The sequence below is a fragment of the Corvus hawaiiensis genome, chromosome 11 (assembly GCF_020740725.1).
Source record: "Corvus hawaiiensis isolate bCorHaw1 chromosome 11, bCorHaw1.pri.cur, whole genome shotgun sequence".
NCBI classification, from domain to species: Eukaryota; Metazoa; Chordata; class Aves; order Passeriformes; family Corvidae; genus Corvus; species Corvus hawaiiensis.
In genome coordinates, this window is record NC_063223.1 from 5,425,436 (window position 1) to 5,446,503 (window position 21,068).

At 44.9% G+C, this 21,068-nt stretch overlaps 1 protein-coding gene across 12 annotated transcripts in view; it reads right to left on the reverse strand.

Moving 5' to 3' along the window:
• Positions 1–21,068, reverse strand: part of CHL1 (cell adhesion molecule L1 like) — a 132,741-nt gene that overhangs the window by 12,569 nt on the left and 99,104 nt on the right. For all 12 annotated transcript variants that reach the window (XR_007206010.1, XM_048315226.1, XM_048315221.1 and 9 more), the window contains 14 exons: positions 17,105–17,236; positions 16,373–16,510; positions 15,615–15,726; positions 14,782–14,948; positions 13,029–13,194; positions 11,717–11,841; positions 9,414–9,515; positions 9,009–9,206; positions 7,818–7,888; positions 5,271–5,493; positions 3,949–4,064; positions 3,588–3,792; positions 3,238–3,360; positions 1,618–1,797 (listed from right to left, as the gene is read on the reverse strand). Coding sequence is in view for 11 of the 12 variants with exons in the window: in XM_048315226.1 (XP_048171183.1) it covers positions 1,618–1,797; positions 3,238–3,360; positions 3,588–3,792; positions 3,949–4,064; positions 5,271–5,493; positions 7,818–7,888; positions 9,009–9,206; positions 9,414–9,515; positions 11,717–11,841; positions 13,029–13,194; positions 14,782–14,948; positions 15,615–15,726; positions 16,373–16,510; positions 17,105–17,236 (2,058 nt within the window). In the remaining variant the exon portion in view is untranslated. The remainder of the gene's footprint in view (positions 1–1,617; positions 1,798–3,237; positions 3,361–3,587; positions 3,793–3,948; positions 4,065–5,270; positions 5,494–7,817; positions 7,889–9,008; positions 9,207–9,413; positions 9,516–11,716; positions 11,842–13,028; positions 13,195–14,781; positions 14,949–15,614; positions 15,727–16,372; positions 16,511–17,104; positions 17,237–21,068) is intronic.

Here is a 21,068-nt window from a genome sequence, read left to right on the forward strand (position 1 = left end):
AGAGTTTCATTTCAGAGGGCACCACATTTTATATCTGTCATTTACGTGGGTCATTTGAAATTATCAACTTTGACTTCTGAAATCACTCTCCTCCTTCAAAAAGAGAGATTGTTTTAATTTTGAGCAATTGCCTCAGTCCCCAAACCACAGCTTAAAACCCCAAGAAGGTCAGTGAAAAGCATGATTTTTTTTTCAGCCTATCATGTTTAGGTGAAAAATATCTGAACAATTTAGCCAGCAAATAATGACACAGAACTCCAATGGCACCTCAGTGACAGATGCAGTGCCCTAATTTAGGGTGGCTTGAGAAGCACCAAGGAGCACACATAAATCATGGAACCGAACCCTTGCAGCTTTTATTAATTATACTACTCTAGTCTAAGAATATTTCACAAGAATCAGGTGTTGCCACTGCTGAAACAGAGTTTAGGAAAGTGAAGAAAGAGAACAAAATGAATGCCAACATCTCATAAACCCTGACAAGGTTATTCCAAGAAGTTACACACTTTCAAGGAGTCAAACACGTTATTCTGGTCGCCCAATGAAGGCCAGAAAAGGCAACTAATGAGGGGAAATATGGTCAATTCTGAGCTTGGAAAAAAAAAGACCTTTTTCTTTCCTTAATGAGGAATAAATTCTGTATCATGGTGATTAATAATTGCTGCCAGGTGAGTACCTGTAACCTACAGTGAGACTGGAGGCCACAAGAGAGTTGAGGAGTTTTACTGCTTGAGAGAGCAAATGGCAGTTCCTGACTGGATCTTGAACTGGGACACAATGGTTTTAAGCACTTTTCAACTGTTTCACCAGTAACTGAAAAGAATTCTGCAACTTAGAAGTCCAACAGCGCATGGACCATTTTTCTATTTTACATCAACATTGCTGCAGACTGTTATCTTTGCTAAAAATGATGTGGCCAAGACTCTTTTGCTTATCACATTCTCTTCTCCTTCCCTGGGGTAAGTGCACAGCAATGGTTTCTGATTAATACCAAGGAGCTGCTCCTCGGTATTGTGGAGTTCTCAGACTTGCTGAGCACAGTACATTTTATTTCATTTCAGCTGAAAGATGAGCCATCATGGAGTACTTGGGATTTTCCTTTAAATCATTGAACATCAGTGTTTCAGCACAGGGTGTAAGTGGCACACAAATGTTCACTCCTGGTCTCTGATAAAATAATCATAAATAATGGAGCAAATGCAGTCAACTTTATGGTTATCTGGATTTTCCATGTCAAAGAGCTGCCCCTGATGCTGCTGGCAGTCCCCCATCTTCATGCATGGGCAGAATTTGTTTTTATACTATTACTGAGAACAGATTAGCTGTATCTTCAATTTTCTGTTCATGCCTGAAAGCAACTCACTTATTCCAGCATGGCTTAAGGAGTTGGTGGGTGGGAACAGAAATAGGATTGCACAGCAAAAGGAAACAGACGAGCTCTGCCTTCCTGAAAAACACCACGGCCACATTAAAAAGTCCCATTGACTGCTCTCAAGGCAAGGAAAACAAATCCATCCCCCCTAACTACAAAGGAAACGCCAAGCCTGGATTATTCCCGCTAGGTTTGTCCACAATGGGTGGAGCTCCTCCACACCAAAGCAGACTGTGTGAACTTACTGCCTTGGGCCAGCGTCAGCCCCTCCTCGGTGGCCGCCTTCCCACAGCCCTTGGCCGTGCAGGCCTTGGCGTAGAACTTGTACTTGGTGCTGGGGCTGAGCCCCGCCAGCCGCCAGCTCAGCGTCGAGCGGTTGGTGATGCTCACGTCGCTCAAGGGGCCCACCTCGTGCGTCTCGTTGACTGCAAGGGAAGAGCACCTCGGTCAGAGCCAGGAAACGTGTCCTGAGCACCGCCAGGAGGGAGCACTCCGCAGGGAGGGGGAAGGAGGGAGGCTGGATGAGTGTATCTGCCCTTCCTGCCAGTGCTAAAACGGGATTTACGTCCTCCGTGTGCATCTCGCGGCGGCTGGTGAGCTATTACTGCTCTTGAAAAGCTCTCTGATTGCATGTATGCACAGCCTGAGTGGGAGGTAACAACGACTGTCTCCTAGATCATTAAATATCTATGAATTGCTCCTTGCTTCGCTTCCAAACATCTGCAAACTTTTACCAGCAACTTAGAGGGTGGTTGGTGTGCTGTGAGCTGCTCTGGCTCCTCAGAGCTGGCAGCTGAAGGAGGGGTTGTGAAAAAATTGAGGGAGAATCTTATAAATATACAGAAATATCTGAAGGGAGGGGTCAGAAGATGGACCAGGCTCTGCTTGGTGGTGCCCAGCAAAGGGCAGAAACTGATGCCCAGGAAGTTCCACCTGGACATCAGGGAGAACTTCCCTGTGTAATGACCGAGCACTGGAACAGGCTGCCCGGGGAGATTGTGGACTTTTTCCCTCACCGGGGATATTCCAGAGCCACCTGGACACACTCCTGTGCTGTGGGATGACCCAGATGACCCTCGGTGGTCCCTTTCCAACCAGAACTAGTCTGTGATTCTGTAAATAGATTTACTCTATTTGCCTGTAATCAGCAAAACCAAAGGGAAGACCCAGACTCCAGCCCCTGTAGGCAAAGGCAGCTGAGCAGTTCTGCTATCAGCAGAGAGAAGTGAAAAGTACATGGGTGGGTTTTTTTTATAAAAAGGGCACTGACTCATCCTTTTCCACCCTCAAAGAACATAAAAAATACATTGAATTATCACCACACCACACAACTGGTGTGGCAGTCTGGGCCAACTCCTGGGTCTTGCCTGACATTGTCTTTGTTTCTCATTTCTTTCCTAGGCAAGAAAGAAAGAAATCCCCTGGTACTTGCTTGTTTTCAGTGGGATCACTCAACACCATGACTCAGGTGGTTCTTTGCGTTTCTGCTGAGGCACCTTAGGGGGAGAGAAGCTCCCTGACATAATGTGCAGATCTATATTAATGTGGCTTCACAGAGTGCTCTCATCACAATTCACTTTGTATTAAATGAGTTTCACCTCAGTAAAATGCACCTACGATTTATGGGTCTTTTTAACCACTGCATTAGGTATAATTTGCCAAGATGAAATAATTGAATCAGCCCATAAATGTGGGACAGGGAATGGCAGCAACGGGAGCTTCCCTGGGAGAAGTGCATGGAAAACTTTCAGCTCTGGGAGCTGGCGGCAGCCTGCCCTCTGGCAGCCTCTGTGCACATCACACCAGCGAGTTTTCCTTAACTGCTCCTGCCTCAGTTCTAGACTCAAAGCAAACAAGGCACATACTTATCTGGTACTGCAGAATGTAGCCAGTGAGATGGCCATTGGCTTTCTTGGGAAGTCCCCAGGACAGAGTGACCGAGTCCTGGTCAAAGTTCAGGATCCTGAGAAAACGTGGTTGTTCAGGGACTGGAAGACACAGGGATGAGCTTTCAGAGGAGTGAACAGGTCTGTCTCTACAAATTCTTGTTAAATGAGGATACAATTTAGCTCAACACCCACAGCTTCCCTTTCAAGTGAAGGGTTCTGTGAATAGCGGAGTTTTTACAATCATCTTAAATAAGGAATCAACTCACCTTGTCACAAGGACAATTTCAATTTATGTCCCTCCATCCCATATTTTCCTCTTGTCTTACCTCCTTCTGGAGTTTCAAACACCACGGGGGAGCTCTCGGGGCCATCTCCTCTGGAGTTGAAAGCCAAAACTGTCAAGCGGAATTCACTGAAGGGCTCCAGGCCAGGAATCATCCCATAGTTCCTGTCTCCTACAAACGTTAGGAAGTGTTTCTCGGGGTGATGCCTCTTCCCATCCAGCATGCTTTTTGTTTTCCACCAGCTGACCTGCATGGAGATTGGGATTTCTGTAACAAATTATGTTGTATGGGGCTGAGCATGATCATGATCTCTCTCACCTTCCCAAAATTGAGAGATTGCAATCTGGGACTCATGTAATACTTTATTCAACTATATACAAATATTTATAGAGAAATTTGTAACCTTGTAGCCTCTTAAGTGCCCACGAACTCTGTCCCTTGGTATCCCAAACCAGAAGACTTTGACCAGGGTGCTGTTCACAACCTCCACCGACACGCCCGAAGGAGCAGCATCTGGAACTGTAAAAACAAAAGTCCCAGGTGTTAAAGACTCTTCCAAGAGCCCAGATTCACGCTGTTCACAGCTCCAGGGCTTGGCTTGCCAGCTCCAGCTGTGCCACTTCACACAGTCTCACTGCAGGCAAGCAAAAAGCCATTCCACCTGCATCCAGTGGGTGGAATGGGCCAATAAACATTATTTTTCCATTGCAGGGTTTTCTGCTGAGGGTTGAGATACATGTGCACTGGGACACATGAATTTCTCTACCAGTATTTATGATTTCCTGTTTCAAGCAATGCTTACAGCAGTGAGAAGAATAAAAAAATGATTAACACAACACTCAAGAAGGCAATCATAAAGGTTTTCTTTATAATCAATTTCATTTTACAACTCAGCTCATTAAACAGTAGGATTTTAATCACTGCATAACACAGAGAGCTATTACAGTGCCTGAAAAAAAGGAGGCCTTGATCCACTGACAACTGAATTGCAAGGAAGATTTTCCACTGGTAGATACAAAATTAGACTCATCACATACAAAGAAAATAAACATGCTGTGGAGTTTCTTTCTTCTTGTTCTCACTATTCACCAGCTCTTCTGCACCAGCAAACCTTCCTGTTCCCACCTCTGGGTGGGCAGTGGGCATTCTCCTGTCTGACCCACTGAGTCCATTTCCAGCACTGAAACTCCAGCTGGGAGCCCTGGAAAGCCGTGGGACAGAAACCCAGGCTGGAGAAGACAACACGTTCTTCAAAGACTCATGGACAAGGTAACACCAGCACACACAGGAATGTGGCACTGTCTGTGAATTCACTTAAACACCCAGTGCCTGCGAGTTTGTCCCTAATTGTCAGAATATTTAACTTCTGACAGTGCTGAACTGTTGGGTCAAGCCTCAGAGAACACAAAGATTTTTTTCCCACCAAGTACGACACGACTGCTACACTTCAGAGACTTCTCATGGACTGTGGCCTTCAAACAAGTACCCAGACTAAGCCAACAACTGAGATTAATGAGAGCACAAGTGACCTTTCCAAAAAAACCCCTCACGCTCCAGCAGGCTGGCATCCAGGCACCCAGCACGGGTCATGTCCATGCCTCATGGAGCCCCTCAAGCTGAGCACTGGCATTCCAGCAGCTTTGGGCTGCCTAATCCATCACTCCCCACCTGAGAGTTCTGCAGCACAAGAAACCCCCATTTTACAGGAAAATTCCTGCCACTCACCATCCTCTCCTGAATATCCAATGGTGATGTTTGGTTCTGGGCCAGATCCTAAATTATTCACTGCCTGGACTTTGATCTCGTAGGGCACGAAGGTGGGGACATTCCTCACGCTCAGGGAGTGTTTCTTCACCAGCTCCTCGTTCCAGTCGGTCTCGACGCCCCGCTGCCTCCAGCTGACTTTGTACTCCAGCCCTGGCCCGTTCCTCTCCATGGGCTTCAGCGGCTGGGAAAAGTTAAAAAAGATCTTGTCTGCCTTTGCTGTAATCACAGAACAGCAGCTGAAGGGGGGGGGATAATTCTGGAATGTGTGTTAGAACACTGGGAGGCAAAAGGGGCAAAAAACCCCAAGCTTTGCCTTTTTGCTGTCATTTTAATTTGAACATGACTGGAATAACAACATCATGACTTCAAGAGAAAGGAGGGTGAAAGGCTTGGATTAAAATCCAGGTTAATTGCTAGGAGCCATATTTCTGCATCCTACACACATCAGGTTTTGTTTTGCCACAGGTTTTCCTGTGTGATGTAAAACCACACGCCTTCAGCACAACTAAATTGCATGGTTTGGCATAAGGCCATGTGTGTGCCTTTTAGCAGAGATAAAATTTGCATTTTATCTTAGAATTTTATGTAGCACAGCAAGGTGGGTCATTAAAATTTAGGTTTGTTCTAACTACACACCAAATGCTTGAAATTATGCCTGGACATTTAATATGCAACTGCTGGTAAACCACTCTGCTTTTACCAATCAGCTGGAGAATTCATCCCAGCAGGGCTTCCAGCTAATTAACATGAATTTATAAAATATTAGGAGATGTATAGCAATAGCTTTTCATGAAACATCCTCAAATTGAGTTTATTTCTCTGAAAATGCGCTACATTAATAAATAAAATTAAATAATCACCTACCCTACCAAAAAAGCTGAGGGTTTATTTCAGTCCACTGAAACAGCTGTGGGTGTTTCCCCATCATATAGTCTGCTTTTAATAATGGTTAAATATATGTAAATATGAAATATATAATAGCTGGTTTGTATCCAAGAGGTCTGACAGGAAACAGCTTCAAACACCAGCAGAAAGTGATGCCCCATTGATGCTCCTCATGCATGGGAAAACCTAAATTTGGGGGATCTGCAAAAATTCCCCTGATCTGCTCTGCTCTGAGGACCTTTGGGATGTCTGTGGCAAAGGAATTGGAACTGGGCAGCTTTCTCACAGGCACCACCTCCGTGGCACAGATCCCAGGGAATGGGATTTGCAAGAGAAGCTGGAGAAGTAAAAAATTCCTCCTAAAAAATGATTTCTCATATAGAGTTAAATTGTAGAACTGCTTGACTCTTATTTTGATCTCCATTAATGCTGCAAATCCTTGGCTGGAAATCCAGTCACTAAAGCTCAGCTGGTCTCTTAATCCAAAATAGGCAGATTAACATCATTCTGCAGCCTTTGTCTGTCAGAAATAGCATGTGCAGTGCCCAGCAGTTCCTCTGAAAAGCACACAGGAAATGCCAGAAATAAATGAATATCCTGTTTAACAACATTTTAATGATACAACAAGATTCAACAAAGCCTTCCCATCCCATTCTCTCCTTTCAGGCTCAGCTTTCACTTCCACTTTTGCCCTGTCTAAGCCGTGATTATGAACTTCCTCGTGCTCAAAGATGTGTTGGCCATCCCAGTATTTCCCAGTAACTGTACTGGGTACTAAAACTCTGCATTTCATTGATTCACTGAAGTTGGAAAAGACTCCCACGGTCATTGAGGCCAACCTTTTCTGAGAGGCAGGACTGTCTTCTCTGACCTTGGGCTAGAAATCCCACTCAAATCCAGCTCCATGGATCTTGAGGGCCATCTCCTTTTGGATGCAATTATACCCCAAACCATGAGTCCGCACTGGGGAAACATTTGTTGTTCTTTGCTGGGAGCAGCAGATTGAGGAGTAAATCTCATGCAAATTGTGTGCAATTCCAGCCTCAACAAAAACCTGCTTCCTTCCACAGTTGTGGATATTTGTGCTAAATGAAGGAATACATAATTCAACTGCTGGCACAGAAGCTCGAGGCTTAAAACCCAGGAAATTCAAAGTCTGGAAACCATACTCAAGACTTCCACATAATTCCTTTGATGCACATCACAGGCTTTGGAGGTTTATCCACATTCCTTTAGTTCCTGGTATAAAAATTCAAACTCACATTCTCTTGGACAAGGGATCTGTGGTGTTTTTAAACTTCCAGGCTGGAAGGGCAGAAGCCATGAGCCACCCCTCCCCTCCCTGGGCCTGGCTGGTAATTTTAATTGCAGAGCAGGGTAAGACCACAATCACTTGAAGCAGTTTCTTGCATACAAGAAGCAGGGAAGAGCAAATTTTGGGATATTCTCACTATGCTTTACAGGACTTCCGTATTTTTTTACATAACCTGTGATGTCAGACATAAGAAACAGTCTTCTGAAACCGAAAATGATACTGAAAATCCAGAATGCATTTAAGTCAAATTCCCCTTTCAGAAGAGTAAAGGGTCGTTCCTATAGGATTTGCTAATTGTGCCTTACCTCCCATTTCATCACCATCTCATTGGGCTCGGAAGCTTCGACTCGGATGTTCTCTGGGTTTTTATCTGGAGCTGAAACCACACAGGTGACAGGGTTAGTTTGCACATCCCATTTATTGGCACTTAGCATTTAAGTGCCAAAAAGGATGTGAAATTCCCCTATTAGTGACAGGCACTTAAACAAAAAGCATTCATGAGATGAATTACTTGGATCAGCAAAGCTGATGGGACCCAAACATGGCCTTTATGCAGTTTGGATTCCTAACTGCCCCTGTTGGTTGGAGCCACCAGCTAACATGGAACTGTGACTTTTGGATTTGAGAGCACCAGATGTAGGGGGATTAGGAGGGAGAGATTTTTCTCCCTGTGGGGGTAGCAAACAGAAGGTGCATCATTAGAGGGACACACACAGCTGAAAAGCTGAAGGACCTGGAATTGGAGTAAATGGGGGAAAAAAGAGAAAAAATGCCAAGGAATGCAAATGCTGTGCTGAACAGTTGGCCTCTAAAATGACTTTCAGGGAGACGTTTTCTGCCCCAGTGAATGCTCTGTAAATGAAGATTTTTGACAAGCTCAGTGCTCTTGAAAGGCTCCCTGTAAACCCAGCCCTTCTCCAGGGACTGCTTGTCCATGGAGGGCTGCAAAGTGTGGAAAATCAGCAGAGTGGGGTGCTGGAGCTGTAGGAAAACCCAGAAGTGTGGACTCCTCCTTTTGGCATCCTCGGGAATTTATGCAGCACACCAAGTTTGGTGATTAAAATTTAGATTTGTTTTAAGTGCACATCAAATACTCAAAACAACACTTGGACATTTGATGTGCAACTGTGGACTGCTCTTTTTTACCAGTCGCTGAAGAATTCATCCCAGCAGGGTTCCCATCTCATTAATATCTATAATATCAGAACATGGCTTGTCACAAGACATCCTCCAGCTGATATTATCTCTCTGAAAATGCACTGCTTTAGTCAGTACAGTCAATTTAAATGGACACCTGCCTCACCAGAATTGCTGAGGGTTATTCCAGTCCACTGAACCAGCTGGGGATAATTCCTACTTTTAATAATCCCTGAGGTTGCCACTGAGCAGTTCAAGCGACCCTGATATCTTCACGCCCTCTGGAGCACGGGAGGGCACAGATATTCCCCAAAAAACACTGAAAATACTAATATTTGGGAAACCAGAGCCAGGTTTACCAGCTGGAGGGGTTGCATAACGCAGGGATGGTTTGCTGGGCTGGCTCCTGCCCACGGCGTTCACGGACACCACACGGAACTGGTAATTCACATACGGGGCCAGGGACAGCAGGGCCGTGGTGTCATCCCCTGGCACTCTGCTGAGCTCCTGCCACCTCCCCGGCTCCCAGTGGTTCTCTTCAAACTCTATAATTGATTCTGGGCAGGAAAAGAGACAAAAAACAAAGGAAAAAAGATAAAAAACCAACTTAGTGTGAACAGCGTGGGTGGAAATGAACTTACAACAAATGAACTGTCATATAAAGTGATTAAACCTGGCCATCAGCAGGGTTTGTGTCCTGTGACAACCAGGATGTGCCACAGTTCTGAACAGCACCAAAAATTATGCTGAAAACCCCTTCCTACCATTAACAGGGCTGTTGTGGCTGGCCCCAGCTTTCCAGGAGAGTCGAACGCTCCGGTTTTGGTTTTCCGAGAGCTGGAGGTCTTCTGGTGGGTCAGGAACATCTGAGAAATAAAGAAGTGTCAGGAGAACAGCAAGGTGTTTCTGTTTGTCCTGTAATTTTCCAGAGGGTTAGAAGAGCACAGTCAGTGAAGACAGTGGTGAAACATCTGCTGATTTCAAAATGGACAGACTGAGGAAAGTGGGAATTGCTTTGAAAGACCCATTTTCTTACAGAAAGCCAGGCTGAATCTTCTGGTGCTGATTTTTCCCTTGTAAACACAGCATCCTTCTCTGATTTATCTCCCTCTACCCTCACTGCTGTGCTTGCAGCAAGAGATTCTTCTTTCCAGATCAGCCCCAGGATCTATTTAATCATTAATGGTATCGACACTGCTCTGAGCAGGACGTTGTGTCAGCATCACTGGGATTTACCCTGGGACAAACCAGAGTGGGAGAAGGTGACTCAGCTCTGGAAGTTATTGAGCTTGGCCTTTGAGGGTGTGAGTGAAAGGAGAACATTCATTATCCCAGCCATGGGGATCTACATTAATGGGAAACTGGGAAATTCACTCCCTGCCAGCTCAACTAATGCTGCCCCAACTAAACTTTTGGCTGACAATGTCATTTCTTACAGAAAAACCAGTGATTTCCACCACCAAGACCATCCTTGTCACTGTGAAACAAATTCACTGTGTTTGTACTGGTTTTTTTAAACTACAATACTGAGTTTTCATCTCAGGGTACATCAAGAAGTCAAAAAGTTTATATTTGGAATTTTTTTTTCCTTTTCTTTGCATTTCTTTCCCGATTTCTCTGGTACCTGGGGAAAATCAGGAAAGCATAGTTTAATCTACAGGCATTTTGCTGTTCTATCCTCAGAGCATAGCTGGTTAACATTAAAGATATTAATTTAAAGATGGTGATGGTGCATCTTACAGATACTCAGCCCTCTACCTGTTCATTAAACACACAACAAATACTTAGAATTATTCTAACAGAATATTTATTTTACTCTTAGTTGCCCCTATTCTGATGTCTCCATCTGTACCATATTTAGTTCTTCAGTCATCCCACAAGTCCTTGATTGCCAAAACCTGAATTTTTCACTTGGAAAATAACAGATGTTATTAATTCACCCAGACCTTTCTCACATACAATAAACAAGGGAAAAGAGCACAAAACTGTTTTTCTTCTTCTGCAAACCACCTTTTTAAAAGGAATAAAGTGCTTTATGAAATTTTCATAAGTGAAGCAACAAAGAGTCTACAAACATTTTGAATTATACAGCACTGAAGGACACAGCACCATAAATAATGCGCACGGCATCTTCCTAATTTACTATTTACTGAAAAATATCACTCCTTTAAAGTGGAAAAACATCTTGAAGGGCAGATTGACTTACTCCTTGCTGCAGTCACTGCCAGCAATAAATAAAAACGTAAAATGAAGCAAAATTAAATGTAATCAAAATGACGCAAAGCTGTCAGAGAATCACAAAATCACAGAATGGTTTGGGATGGAAGGAACCTTGAAGATTATCTAATTCCAGGCCCCTGACATGGGCAGGGACACCTTCCACCAGACCAGGCTGGCCAAAACTGTGACCACAAAGCAAAATTTTGGCTGTTGGCTGCTGCCCTTGGGTGCCATGGGTGCACAGCACTCCACAAGTTCACCCTCTTAATTCCAAGTGGTCCTTCAGGGAGGGATGCAGGTTGTGAGGATGCTCATGCAAGGCCAAGCTTCAGACCACGGCGGGTCAAGGTTCTTCTCTGGTCTTTGGCCCTGGACAATCATTTATGCTCAGGTTCACAGAGATAATGAATCCTTTCAGGTGCTTAACTCTCACTGATCTTCTGAGGAGCTGCACATTCAAATATTGGCCTGATGGCCTTCAAAAAATTGTCCAATTCTTGCGCAAACCTCCAGCAAAGTGGGGTGAAGGATTGACCAAAGACTTCAAAGCAGCAGCGGAGCCATTCTTAATATGCTCTTAAACCTTCCAGCCTGGGCAACTCCTGCAGCCACTGAACTGAGGCAAAAATACTGCCTCATCTTACTGCAACAAAGATGAAAATAAATTGAGTTTGTGTCAGCATCGCCATTCCTGGAGATAAGGGACAGCACAGCTGAGGTTAAGGAGTGAGAGGCTCTGTGAAATTGGGTTATTGAGGCTCTGTGAAAAGAAGCAAAGAAGCAGAAGTGCTGCAGTGGCAATTCCTCCTGCAAGGAGCTGTTTCCACAGTGGGAAAATCGACCTTACCCAGAACGATGAGCTGCGCCTCGGCCTTGGCAGTGTCCAGGGCAGTGCTGGCCACACACATGTAAACTCCCTGATCCTCCAGGAGCACGCTGGATATGAACAGGGTATCCTTGTCCAGGACTATCCTGCAGGGCCAAAAAAAAAAGGTAATAAGGATGAGAAGAATTTCTAAGATGAATATGGCACACAGACGTTGTTCTCCAAAAAAACCGTTTGTGAAAGAACTTGGCACAGGACATTTTCATTAAATAAAATAACACTGGGCCTGTTACATTAAAATGTAATTGTGGCTCTGCTCTACACTGTGCTGAGGACTATTATTTGTGTTTTGTGGCAATTTAGCCTCTGTGGCTGGAGGCTGGCCTGTCAATCCTGCTCTGAAAAGAACCACATGGAGATGCACTGCATGAGCGTCTGGGACATAGGATATTGGCATGTCATTAATGAGATAAATATATGGGGTTTATGATGGAATTTTTTAAAAGGTTGAGGGCAACTGAGCATTCCCAAGGCACTTGTGTCATGTACAAAGCACCAGGGAAGCTGCCATGAATCCAAGGACATGGACTCTGGGGCAGACACGGCATTTCCAGGGCACTGCCTGCCCTCTCTACCAGGGCTCTGCGGGATTTTCAGCCTCTCCAGCACTGCAGTATTTAGGAAGCCATCTCTCTCCTGTGGTAATTAATAAAGACATCTGACTGCCCCCTGTGGGACCCCTCCTATGGAGTAAAGGCTGAGCTCCAACCCCTTGAGGCCAATGGAACTCTGGAGGTCAATGGAAACCCAAAAACAGGGCAAAATTCAGCCTGGACCTGGCAAATCCTAAGCTCACGTGTAGGAAAAATTCATTGCAGAATCCCTGAAAGCTGTTTTTCATCACTTCAACATTGCAAAGACTTTTTTTTCGACCAAATAACTGCAAACTATAGGAAAATGCTGGTTCCACTGAAGTGGAGAAACAACCTGCACTGGGGTGAGGGCTGTGTTTTTGGGTTGGGCCAAAATTTATGCTATATATAAAATATATATATGTATTATATATATTTATTAATATATAACTTTATGTGCTGCTGTGATGGTGAGAGAGTTAATAAACGCCAAAACCACTTCGCTCAAATCTCACAGCGCTGCATTTATATTTAGCTGTGTATAAAATGCAGATCTCTTGGCACATCGCATGAAGAATTCTTTGCAGACATAAATTTGCATTTCAAGCTATTAAGGCTCATGTTTAATGAAACTCCTGCTCCAGCACCACACCAGATTATTCAGCTGAGATCAAGAACAGCCTTGCTCCTTCCCCACTCACCTGCCACCCTCCGTGCTGTTGACTGGCAGCTCATCTCCATCCTTCCTCCAGGATAATTTAAAACTGTGTTTCAAGTGGGAATCGTACTCAGCCTGGCATTTCAATAAAATTGAATGTGATTTCAGCACTCGGGGGTTCTTCGGAGTAACAACAAGTTTTGTAGCGTCTGATTGATCACAGAAAAACACTTTGATTAGGAGAGAGAGGGACTATTACATCAAATTTTCACCAAGCACTTCATCTATTCAAATCAACCTCAGGAGCAACAATCATGTCTTTTTTTTTTTTTTTTTTTTTTTGTTATATATACAAACATTTGAAGTGAAGGATGGTGGGGTTTGAAATAGATATTTGCCAGGATTTAATTTTTTTATCTTGAAACATTTTTTGATCTTGAAATATTTTGTATCTTGAAACATTTTTCAGTTCGCTCCAAAGCAAAGGGCTCCAGAAAAAAAAAAATCCACCAAAAAAATCCACCAAAAAAAAAGTTACAGGTGAAAATCCTTGTTAGCAGCCTGTCATTAAATGGATGATAGAAAAAAAAGGCTTGAATATGATTTTTATGTCTAACTGCCATTTGAAATAAGCTTTGGTAATGATCCAAGAAAAATTACAAGCTTATTAAAGTCAAGTGAGAAAAAATTATTGCAATCAAGTTTGTTCTTTTAATTGACTGTAATGTGAATGCAGAAACAGATGAATAAGTAAGAAGAAAGCACTAAGCTAAATTTATTTCTGCAGTGAAATGTTGCTCTGTGAGAATTTCATTGTACATTTTCATGTTTATTATCACTGTAAAATTCACAAAGCCAAGGGAGTGGGTGGAAATGGAACACAAAGAGTGGGATTTTTCCTCAAGTTTGTCACAGCAAACCTACATCAGAGAGCACTTTAGAGGACTTTGCTAATTGAGTATTTAAGGGGCTGTTTTATTGGCAAGCCCTAAATCCTAAGTAAATTTGTAGAAAACCCACTAAGTGCCACCTGCGTGCTCAGCAGGAGCTGCCCACTTCCATCACACCCTCCAGGGAAAACCCCTCCTGCCAACCAAGCACAGAAATCCCTTCAAACAGAGCCGCAGCGCAAGGGATGGAGCTAAAATTTAGAAGTAAACACATCTGAGGAATTTTTTTTTGCTCTGTTTACAAATATTTATCAGCAAACAGGCAAAAAAGCCCAGGGCAAAATCCTTAAACCAGCACCCCCAACTTATCCTGCAACGTGCTTGGTATCCACTCTGGGAGTTAATCCAGTCTGGGATATGCCTTCTGATCAACAGATGGGAAGGAGTTTTAGGGAAGGGAGAATCTCACAGCTGAGGGAGAAGCAGGAGCACATCTGGATCAACAAGGACCTCACCAAGCCCAGGAGCACAGGGAGGGCTCCCAAGGGTCAGTGTAACAGGGCCAGTGGCAAAAAGGAGGGACAATCCTTTCAAGCTAATGGAATTGATGGATGTGCAAATTGCACATTTTTGGTGGCTTGTGCAGCTTCTGCAAGCATCCAGAAGAAAGTGAGCACCATGTGTAAGCATGGAGAAATCCAGCTGTAAATTTGGGACTATTTTAAAGGCTACATACATATGTGACCTGTCACAATTTCAGGTTGCAATATCCAGAGAATTCCTAAATTTACAGAATAAATCTGCACCCTGGACCGAATATTTACTCGTTACATATTTCCCGAAGAATCGCAGACATCAAACCTTAGCAGTTGTGAATTATTTTTCTGTTCTCAAGCGAGACCTCACCCCTTATATCCAGATTAGCAGTGATTGCTCTTTTCCCCACAGAATTTGCAGCCCAGCAGGCGTAGGATCCCGAATCCTCCTTCTTTGTGTCCCTGATCTCCAGTGTGCCGTTCTTGTTTAACTCATAGCGGAATGCCGAAAGGGGCTCTATGCTGTCATCCTTCGTCCTAAAGATGAGAAAAACAGGTCTGGGTTACTGCAGGAAGTGTTGTTTCAGGACTAGGGGTTATTGCAGGGGAATTTTGGGACTCGGCTTTGCCACTGAGCAATTAAAGTCAGGATTAGTGAGACACTTTATCCACGTGCAGCAAATCATAAAGGGACTTAAGAGTCCTGCACACCAAACCCACAGTGTCTAAAAAGATCTCTAAAATACTCTTTAATCTACAGCTGCCACCTGCAATTTTATTGCACCTGTCACCTGCTATGACAACCCTGTGATTTCCAACCTTATGGAAGCATGTCCAGGTAAATGAGTTCTGTAAGTCACTGTGTTTCCACCTCAATAATAGGTCCAAACTTGAAGAGTTGCCAGCATTAAACTGATGAAGCTGCAGCAGGATCTGGCTATAAACGGCATGGCTTTGCTTAATTTATAGCCTGGCACTTGTCTCATGCAGGTATTGGGGACTTCCAGGAACTCTTTTCTTCCAAACCAGTTCTTCAGAATTCTTAAAAGTGCATTTAAACACAGAAAACTTACATTATATACGGTTCTGTTACAGACTTCTATTCTTAACTCCACAAAATAATAACCAGCAGACTTTTCAAACTTGTGTGAGCCTGTAGGAACTTGTTTCACATGGAAAGAACCCCAATTCCCAGCATCTCACCATCTGATATCTGCTGCAGGTGAGGCAAAGATGTCACAGTGCAGGAAGGCGCTGTAACCCACGACCGTGGCGTAGTTTTCCCCATCTGAGGTCAGTATCAGGGGGGCAATATCTGCAGGAGGGAATGCAAGGTGAGCACACTGCATTTCAGAACTGGGAATGTAAATATCAGCCCTGCATCATCCCCTTTTCCAGCAAGGGTGAAAGGCTGAGGGGTTTAATGAGAATTTCACAGCTGTTTGGAAGAGTTGCACTGAGCAACTGAGCTCTCGTAAGCTTCACTGACAGAGGTAAGAGGGATTTACTGCTGGACATGTCAGAAATCGAAACATCCAGGAGAGAAAATAGACCCAGTTCCGCTGCCTCCGGAGATGTTTTTTTATTAAATAAATTCCCCTCACTCCCTTTCTTCAGACTGAGCATCACAACTGAAATCAAAGATTAAAACTACACTTAATAATTCAAAACCAGAGGTGTGGTCACAATACAATCCCCAGTGGTTCCACTATGTTTGAATTCAGGTATTTGAGCCCAACCACAACCATGTTTTTAAAGTATATCAAAGCTCAGGAGTGCCTGTGCTAAGCACATAGCACTGCCCATGGTAAAACTTGTTGCATAAATTTGGACAATATTTCTTAAAATCTGGGGCCAGTCCAAAGGAACCATGAGATGGTGACAAGCCCCAGGCTGCTCTGAGGATTCAGCCTGGGGGTGTTGGATGTGATCTCTGGGAGGGGACAGCCTGGGAGACTCACTGAGGACGTTGACGTTGGCACTGGCCAGGATGGTGCCATGCTTGTTGGAGGCCTCACACTGGAACACAGCGCTGTCCTGCAGCTGCAGGTTGGTCAGGCTGATCTCCCTGGTGGAGATTCTCCCTCGGAAAGTCCTGCCTGGAAAACACCAGATTGTGTCAGGAGCTGGAGGAACACCGTGACTGGGGCGTTCCCAGGCTCTCCTCACTGCTTGGAAGCCAAAGGAAAGGACATCTTGAGGATCAAACCAAGACCTTGCCCAACAACTGGTGAGTTCCAGGGCCCTGCCTTTGCCAGCAGTCCCGTGGCCTGAGGAAAGTGCTCCAGAGCACCAAATTCCAGTAAATTCCCCACAGAGACTTTCTAAAATTATAATAATAACAATAATAGTGCTACACCAGTGCTCTCCAGCCACTTGGGCTTACTCAGGAGCACAAAGGAGCCCTCTAGCTGTCCCAGATCCCCAGAAGATGGGAGAGTTACAGGAGAGGCAGAGGCAGCACCTCAAAGGTACCCATGCTCCACACGTGCAGCGTTCACCCCACCCTCTTCTAGATGCCACTTAAATATTACCTTATTTAAGTAAATAAACATTAATCGTATCTAAAGAGGTGCCAAAGCAGGCATCACCCAGTGCGTTAGGACTTGTGGGCCCCCTCCCACCGGGTGCCACACAGGCACATCCCACCCACTGGACACGGCCTGGAGCAGCACACCGGCCCCTGCACGTACCATCGATGGGCATCCCGTTGAGCTTCCACTGGATGCTGGGCTCGGGGTTCCCGATGGCCTCGCACAGCAGCACCAGGTTGGTCCCCACGCTGTAGACCCCACCTTCGGGCTTCTTCAGCCACTGGGGAGGCTCTGGGAAAAGGGACAGGGCAGGGATCAGTCGCAGCCCAGCGTGTGCCTCTGCTGTAGCCGGGATCCTCCAGGAGATGGCAAACGAAGCCAACACTTCCCAGCCGCTCCTCGCAGCCCAGCCCGCGGCTGAGCTGCATTCCTTCTATTCCCGATGCCGGGAAAGGTAAACTCAGCATCGGCACACACCAATCCTGTCCCCTTCAGGCCTGCTGAGTGTCCGGCAGGCGGAGGAACGGGCAGTGTTTATCCAAGTGGAAAAGGAATGCACGCGGGAGGTGAGAGGCTGGGAAGGAGGGAAAGGATCAGTGTCTCCACAAGGACCCTCAGAGGTGACTGACGTTTATCAAATGAGGCGAGACTATTACAGCAAGGCAAACAAGGTGTAAATACCCATCCAGCTCAAATCTTCCTCCCTAAGCACGAGCAAGAGGCTCCCACCGCCTTTCCCGGGAGCTGACAGAGCTCCAGGACAGGGCTGATCCACCTGCCCCTCTCCCTGTGCTAGGAACTGCACCATCACCCCGATTTCCTGTTTTTCCATCGTGTATCCAGACCAGAGGCTGATCCGTAACACGTTTAGGAATGGTAGAACATTCTCTCATGGCTGGGGATGAGAGGTTTGGGTGCCCACAGGGTGGTGGTAGAGGAGCAGCCATGTGCGGCTGCGCTCCCCGTGCTCTTCCAGCTCTGGGAAACCTCCTCTGCAGAGCAGCCCAGGAGCATCAGGTACCCAAACCTCGTTGGGAAAACACACCCATAATGAGGGAAGGGAGATGAAGGGGAGAAAAAGAGAATTTATCTCATAAATGCCTAATTTACTGACTGAACGCAGGTCCCTGAGCCTTCAGTGGACAGCCTCAACCCGAAACACAGCCTTGAATTCATCATTTCCCCTTGAAAGGCACCAAAGGTAGAGATTTTAACACCAGACCTGATACTGCCTTTTCTGCAAGTGCTGAACAACACACTGGGCCTCCTTCCTTACTAGAAAAGGTGAGCTAATGTAGGGAAAAACGTGAGGATTCATTAGTTAATGCTCAGAAAATGCTTTGAAGATTAACAGAGCTGTTGCCTGGTAATACAGCAACAGATGTTATCAGTGAGATATGCTCAACCAAAACATCAGTGCTCACACTCACACAGACATTTAAAAGTGACACCCCTAGAGTGGGATGCACTGCCCCACCCAGATCGGCATTCCCACAGGAGAAAACCCAGGAGTGGTTTAATCAACACAGAAAGACTGAAGTCAAATTCAAGCCGCTAAAGCTTATTTAAAATGATAAGATCATCCCATTTCCTTCACACAGCAGAGATTCTCCTACCACCATCCTCACTCAGTGCCACCTCCTGTCCCACAGTGACATGACCACATCTGTCCAGCTTCCTGGGATTTGGCTCCATGGAAAAACTCTGCAAACATTTTGGTTTTGCAGATCTTTTTCCTTCTCTCTCATATATATCATGGTTTCATCAGAAAAAGACGAGTCAAAGGCATGGAGGTGAAAAGGTCTCTAGCAGTCCTGATTAAAGGGTTGATTTGGAATTTTTCCTCTAAATCTGCCACAAACTCAGTACCTGAGACAGGATATTCCTTGTTTTGGAGACACCAGGCACAGGCTGAATAAAAACCACCTGGAATATCCCTTCCTATCTCCACCTGTGCCCACACTCTGGAAATGTGAGCTGATATTTGGTGTCACTGCTTTCCTTTCCCAGCACGGAATTGCTGTGGGTGCTCCAAGGAGGTGATAAGGCTGTGAAGTCAGAGGCAATGAGATTTTGCCAGGTGTGAAATGCAATTTCACAGGAAGGCTGAGGAACCTCTTTCCACGTGGCAGAGGTGCTGTACCGCTTAAAGTATACAAAATACAACAAAATATACACGTATTTTTTAGCAACTCCAAAATCCAGGGGTTGGATAATCAAAGAGTTAATCTGGAAGGGCAAATATTTCCCTGCATCATTTATTCTTCCTGGTAAGAGTAATCAGTTTTCTCCTTCTGACTGATTTATGTCTTTATGGGAAATACTGACAGATCCAGAAATGAAAGTGATCTCAAATGGGCATCTCCTGCATCCTTCTGGAGCAGAGCAGGATAATCTCCACCTAAAACATCCACTAAGGATCCAAAAGTTCCCCTCAGCCTCTTCCACGAGTAGAACAAATCTGGGACATCTAACCAGCTTCTGCCCTGCTGCAGTTCAACTCTCCCATCTTCCATCACCCCCAGGGAACTTTGTGGAGAAACTTCCATTCCTCTGCAGGCCGTTGTGCATTCCCCAGATATAATTTTTCCTAAATTAAAGATATCTGTATTTTTTCCCCTCAGATACCACAATTCTGAGCTCTGTGACCATCCCTGTGGCCTTCTCCTGACCTATCCTGAACAAGTGCATGATGTAAACCTGATTACTTTAGGTGAGGCCTTCTCAGTTCTCAGCAGTCTCTTACACCACCACTTTTTTTATACTTTCCAGGCTGATTTTTGCCTTTTCTGCCAGACTAACACTTCCCAGCGATGCTCCCCGTGCCACGCAGTGGATTCTCTGGATGAACCCAACCAGGCATTTCCCAGCCTGTGCTGATGAAGCCAATTAGTGCTGCCTGGTGAGAATTGCTCTGCACTTGTGCTTACTGAAGCCCGTCCTTTTTATCCCACACCACGTCCCCAGTTTGTCAAGTGCGTTTCAAATTCTCCTCACATCTTCCCAAGGGCTGGGGATCCATCCCACTCCAGGGCCAGCAGCAGCTGCTGCTGTTACCACCTTGGGCTCTGCATCCCTGTTGGAGCAATTTTCCAGTGAAACAGAAAGTTTGAGCCTGATTAAAACACCCGGTTCTGCTTCTGCCTCCCATTAATTTAATCTCTTTTCTTTTTCTCTGGCTGAGTAATAAAAGTATTATGAGACAGAACTGCAAAGGCCCTTAGCTATTACATCATTACTATAATTAATCATTATATTGTAACAATTATTTCTATTAAACCCCATCTAGGAGCCTCAACCAAGATCAAAGTAACTGTAGATCATTGTGATCCTGCAAGGTTTTGAGGTTACATGTACATTTTCTGTTGGGTTTGGTGAACTACAAACCATAACCATATAAACATTTGAAGCCAAAACAATTTGTGGGCTTGCTTTGCTACTTTTTAAAAAAATAACCCTCTCTTATTTTAAAAACAACAGTGGGGTTTTCGTGTCTGCTCAGGTATTCCAGGCTACATCTCCCCTTGCAAAGAGAGATTAAAGTGCTCAAACAGTCAAGCAATTTGCTTGCTGAATATTTTCATATGCTTGGTAATGACTGCCTGAATCTTTGCCCTCAGACTCGGTAGGATTAGCAAGTGGGCTGCATGCAAATATCATTAAAACTGGTGTTTAGAAGGGTGGGGTGTTGGTTTGAGATCCTCAAATACCACAAAGAAGAACAGAAAACGTGGCATAGTGACAGAAAAGCCCTGCTTTACACCTCAGCACTCCACTGAGGATGGCTGGAGGTTAATAACAGATAATTTTTCTTCCATTTTTAATTTTCTTCTCCCTGCATGCATCCTGGGAGAGGAACCTGTCAGGTGTGAGGGAACCCCACGTCAGCACAAGCTCCCTGAAGCCTCCTGAAATTAATGCTCATGGCAGAGCTCAGGATCTACCCTTGAGTGTGCTCACAGGGGCTCCTGCAAGAATGATGAACATGTCCATCTGTGATTAATGACAGCGACGTTTGCTGTTCACAAATTGTAGAAGACAACAGTGTTTGGGCTCAGTTTTACCTTGATACCTTAGATGTGAGGTGACTCCTGATGGGAAGAATCCCTGCTGGTGACAGGAG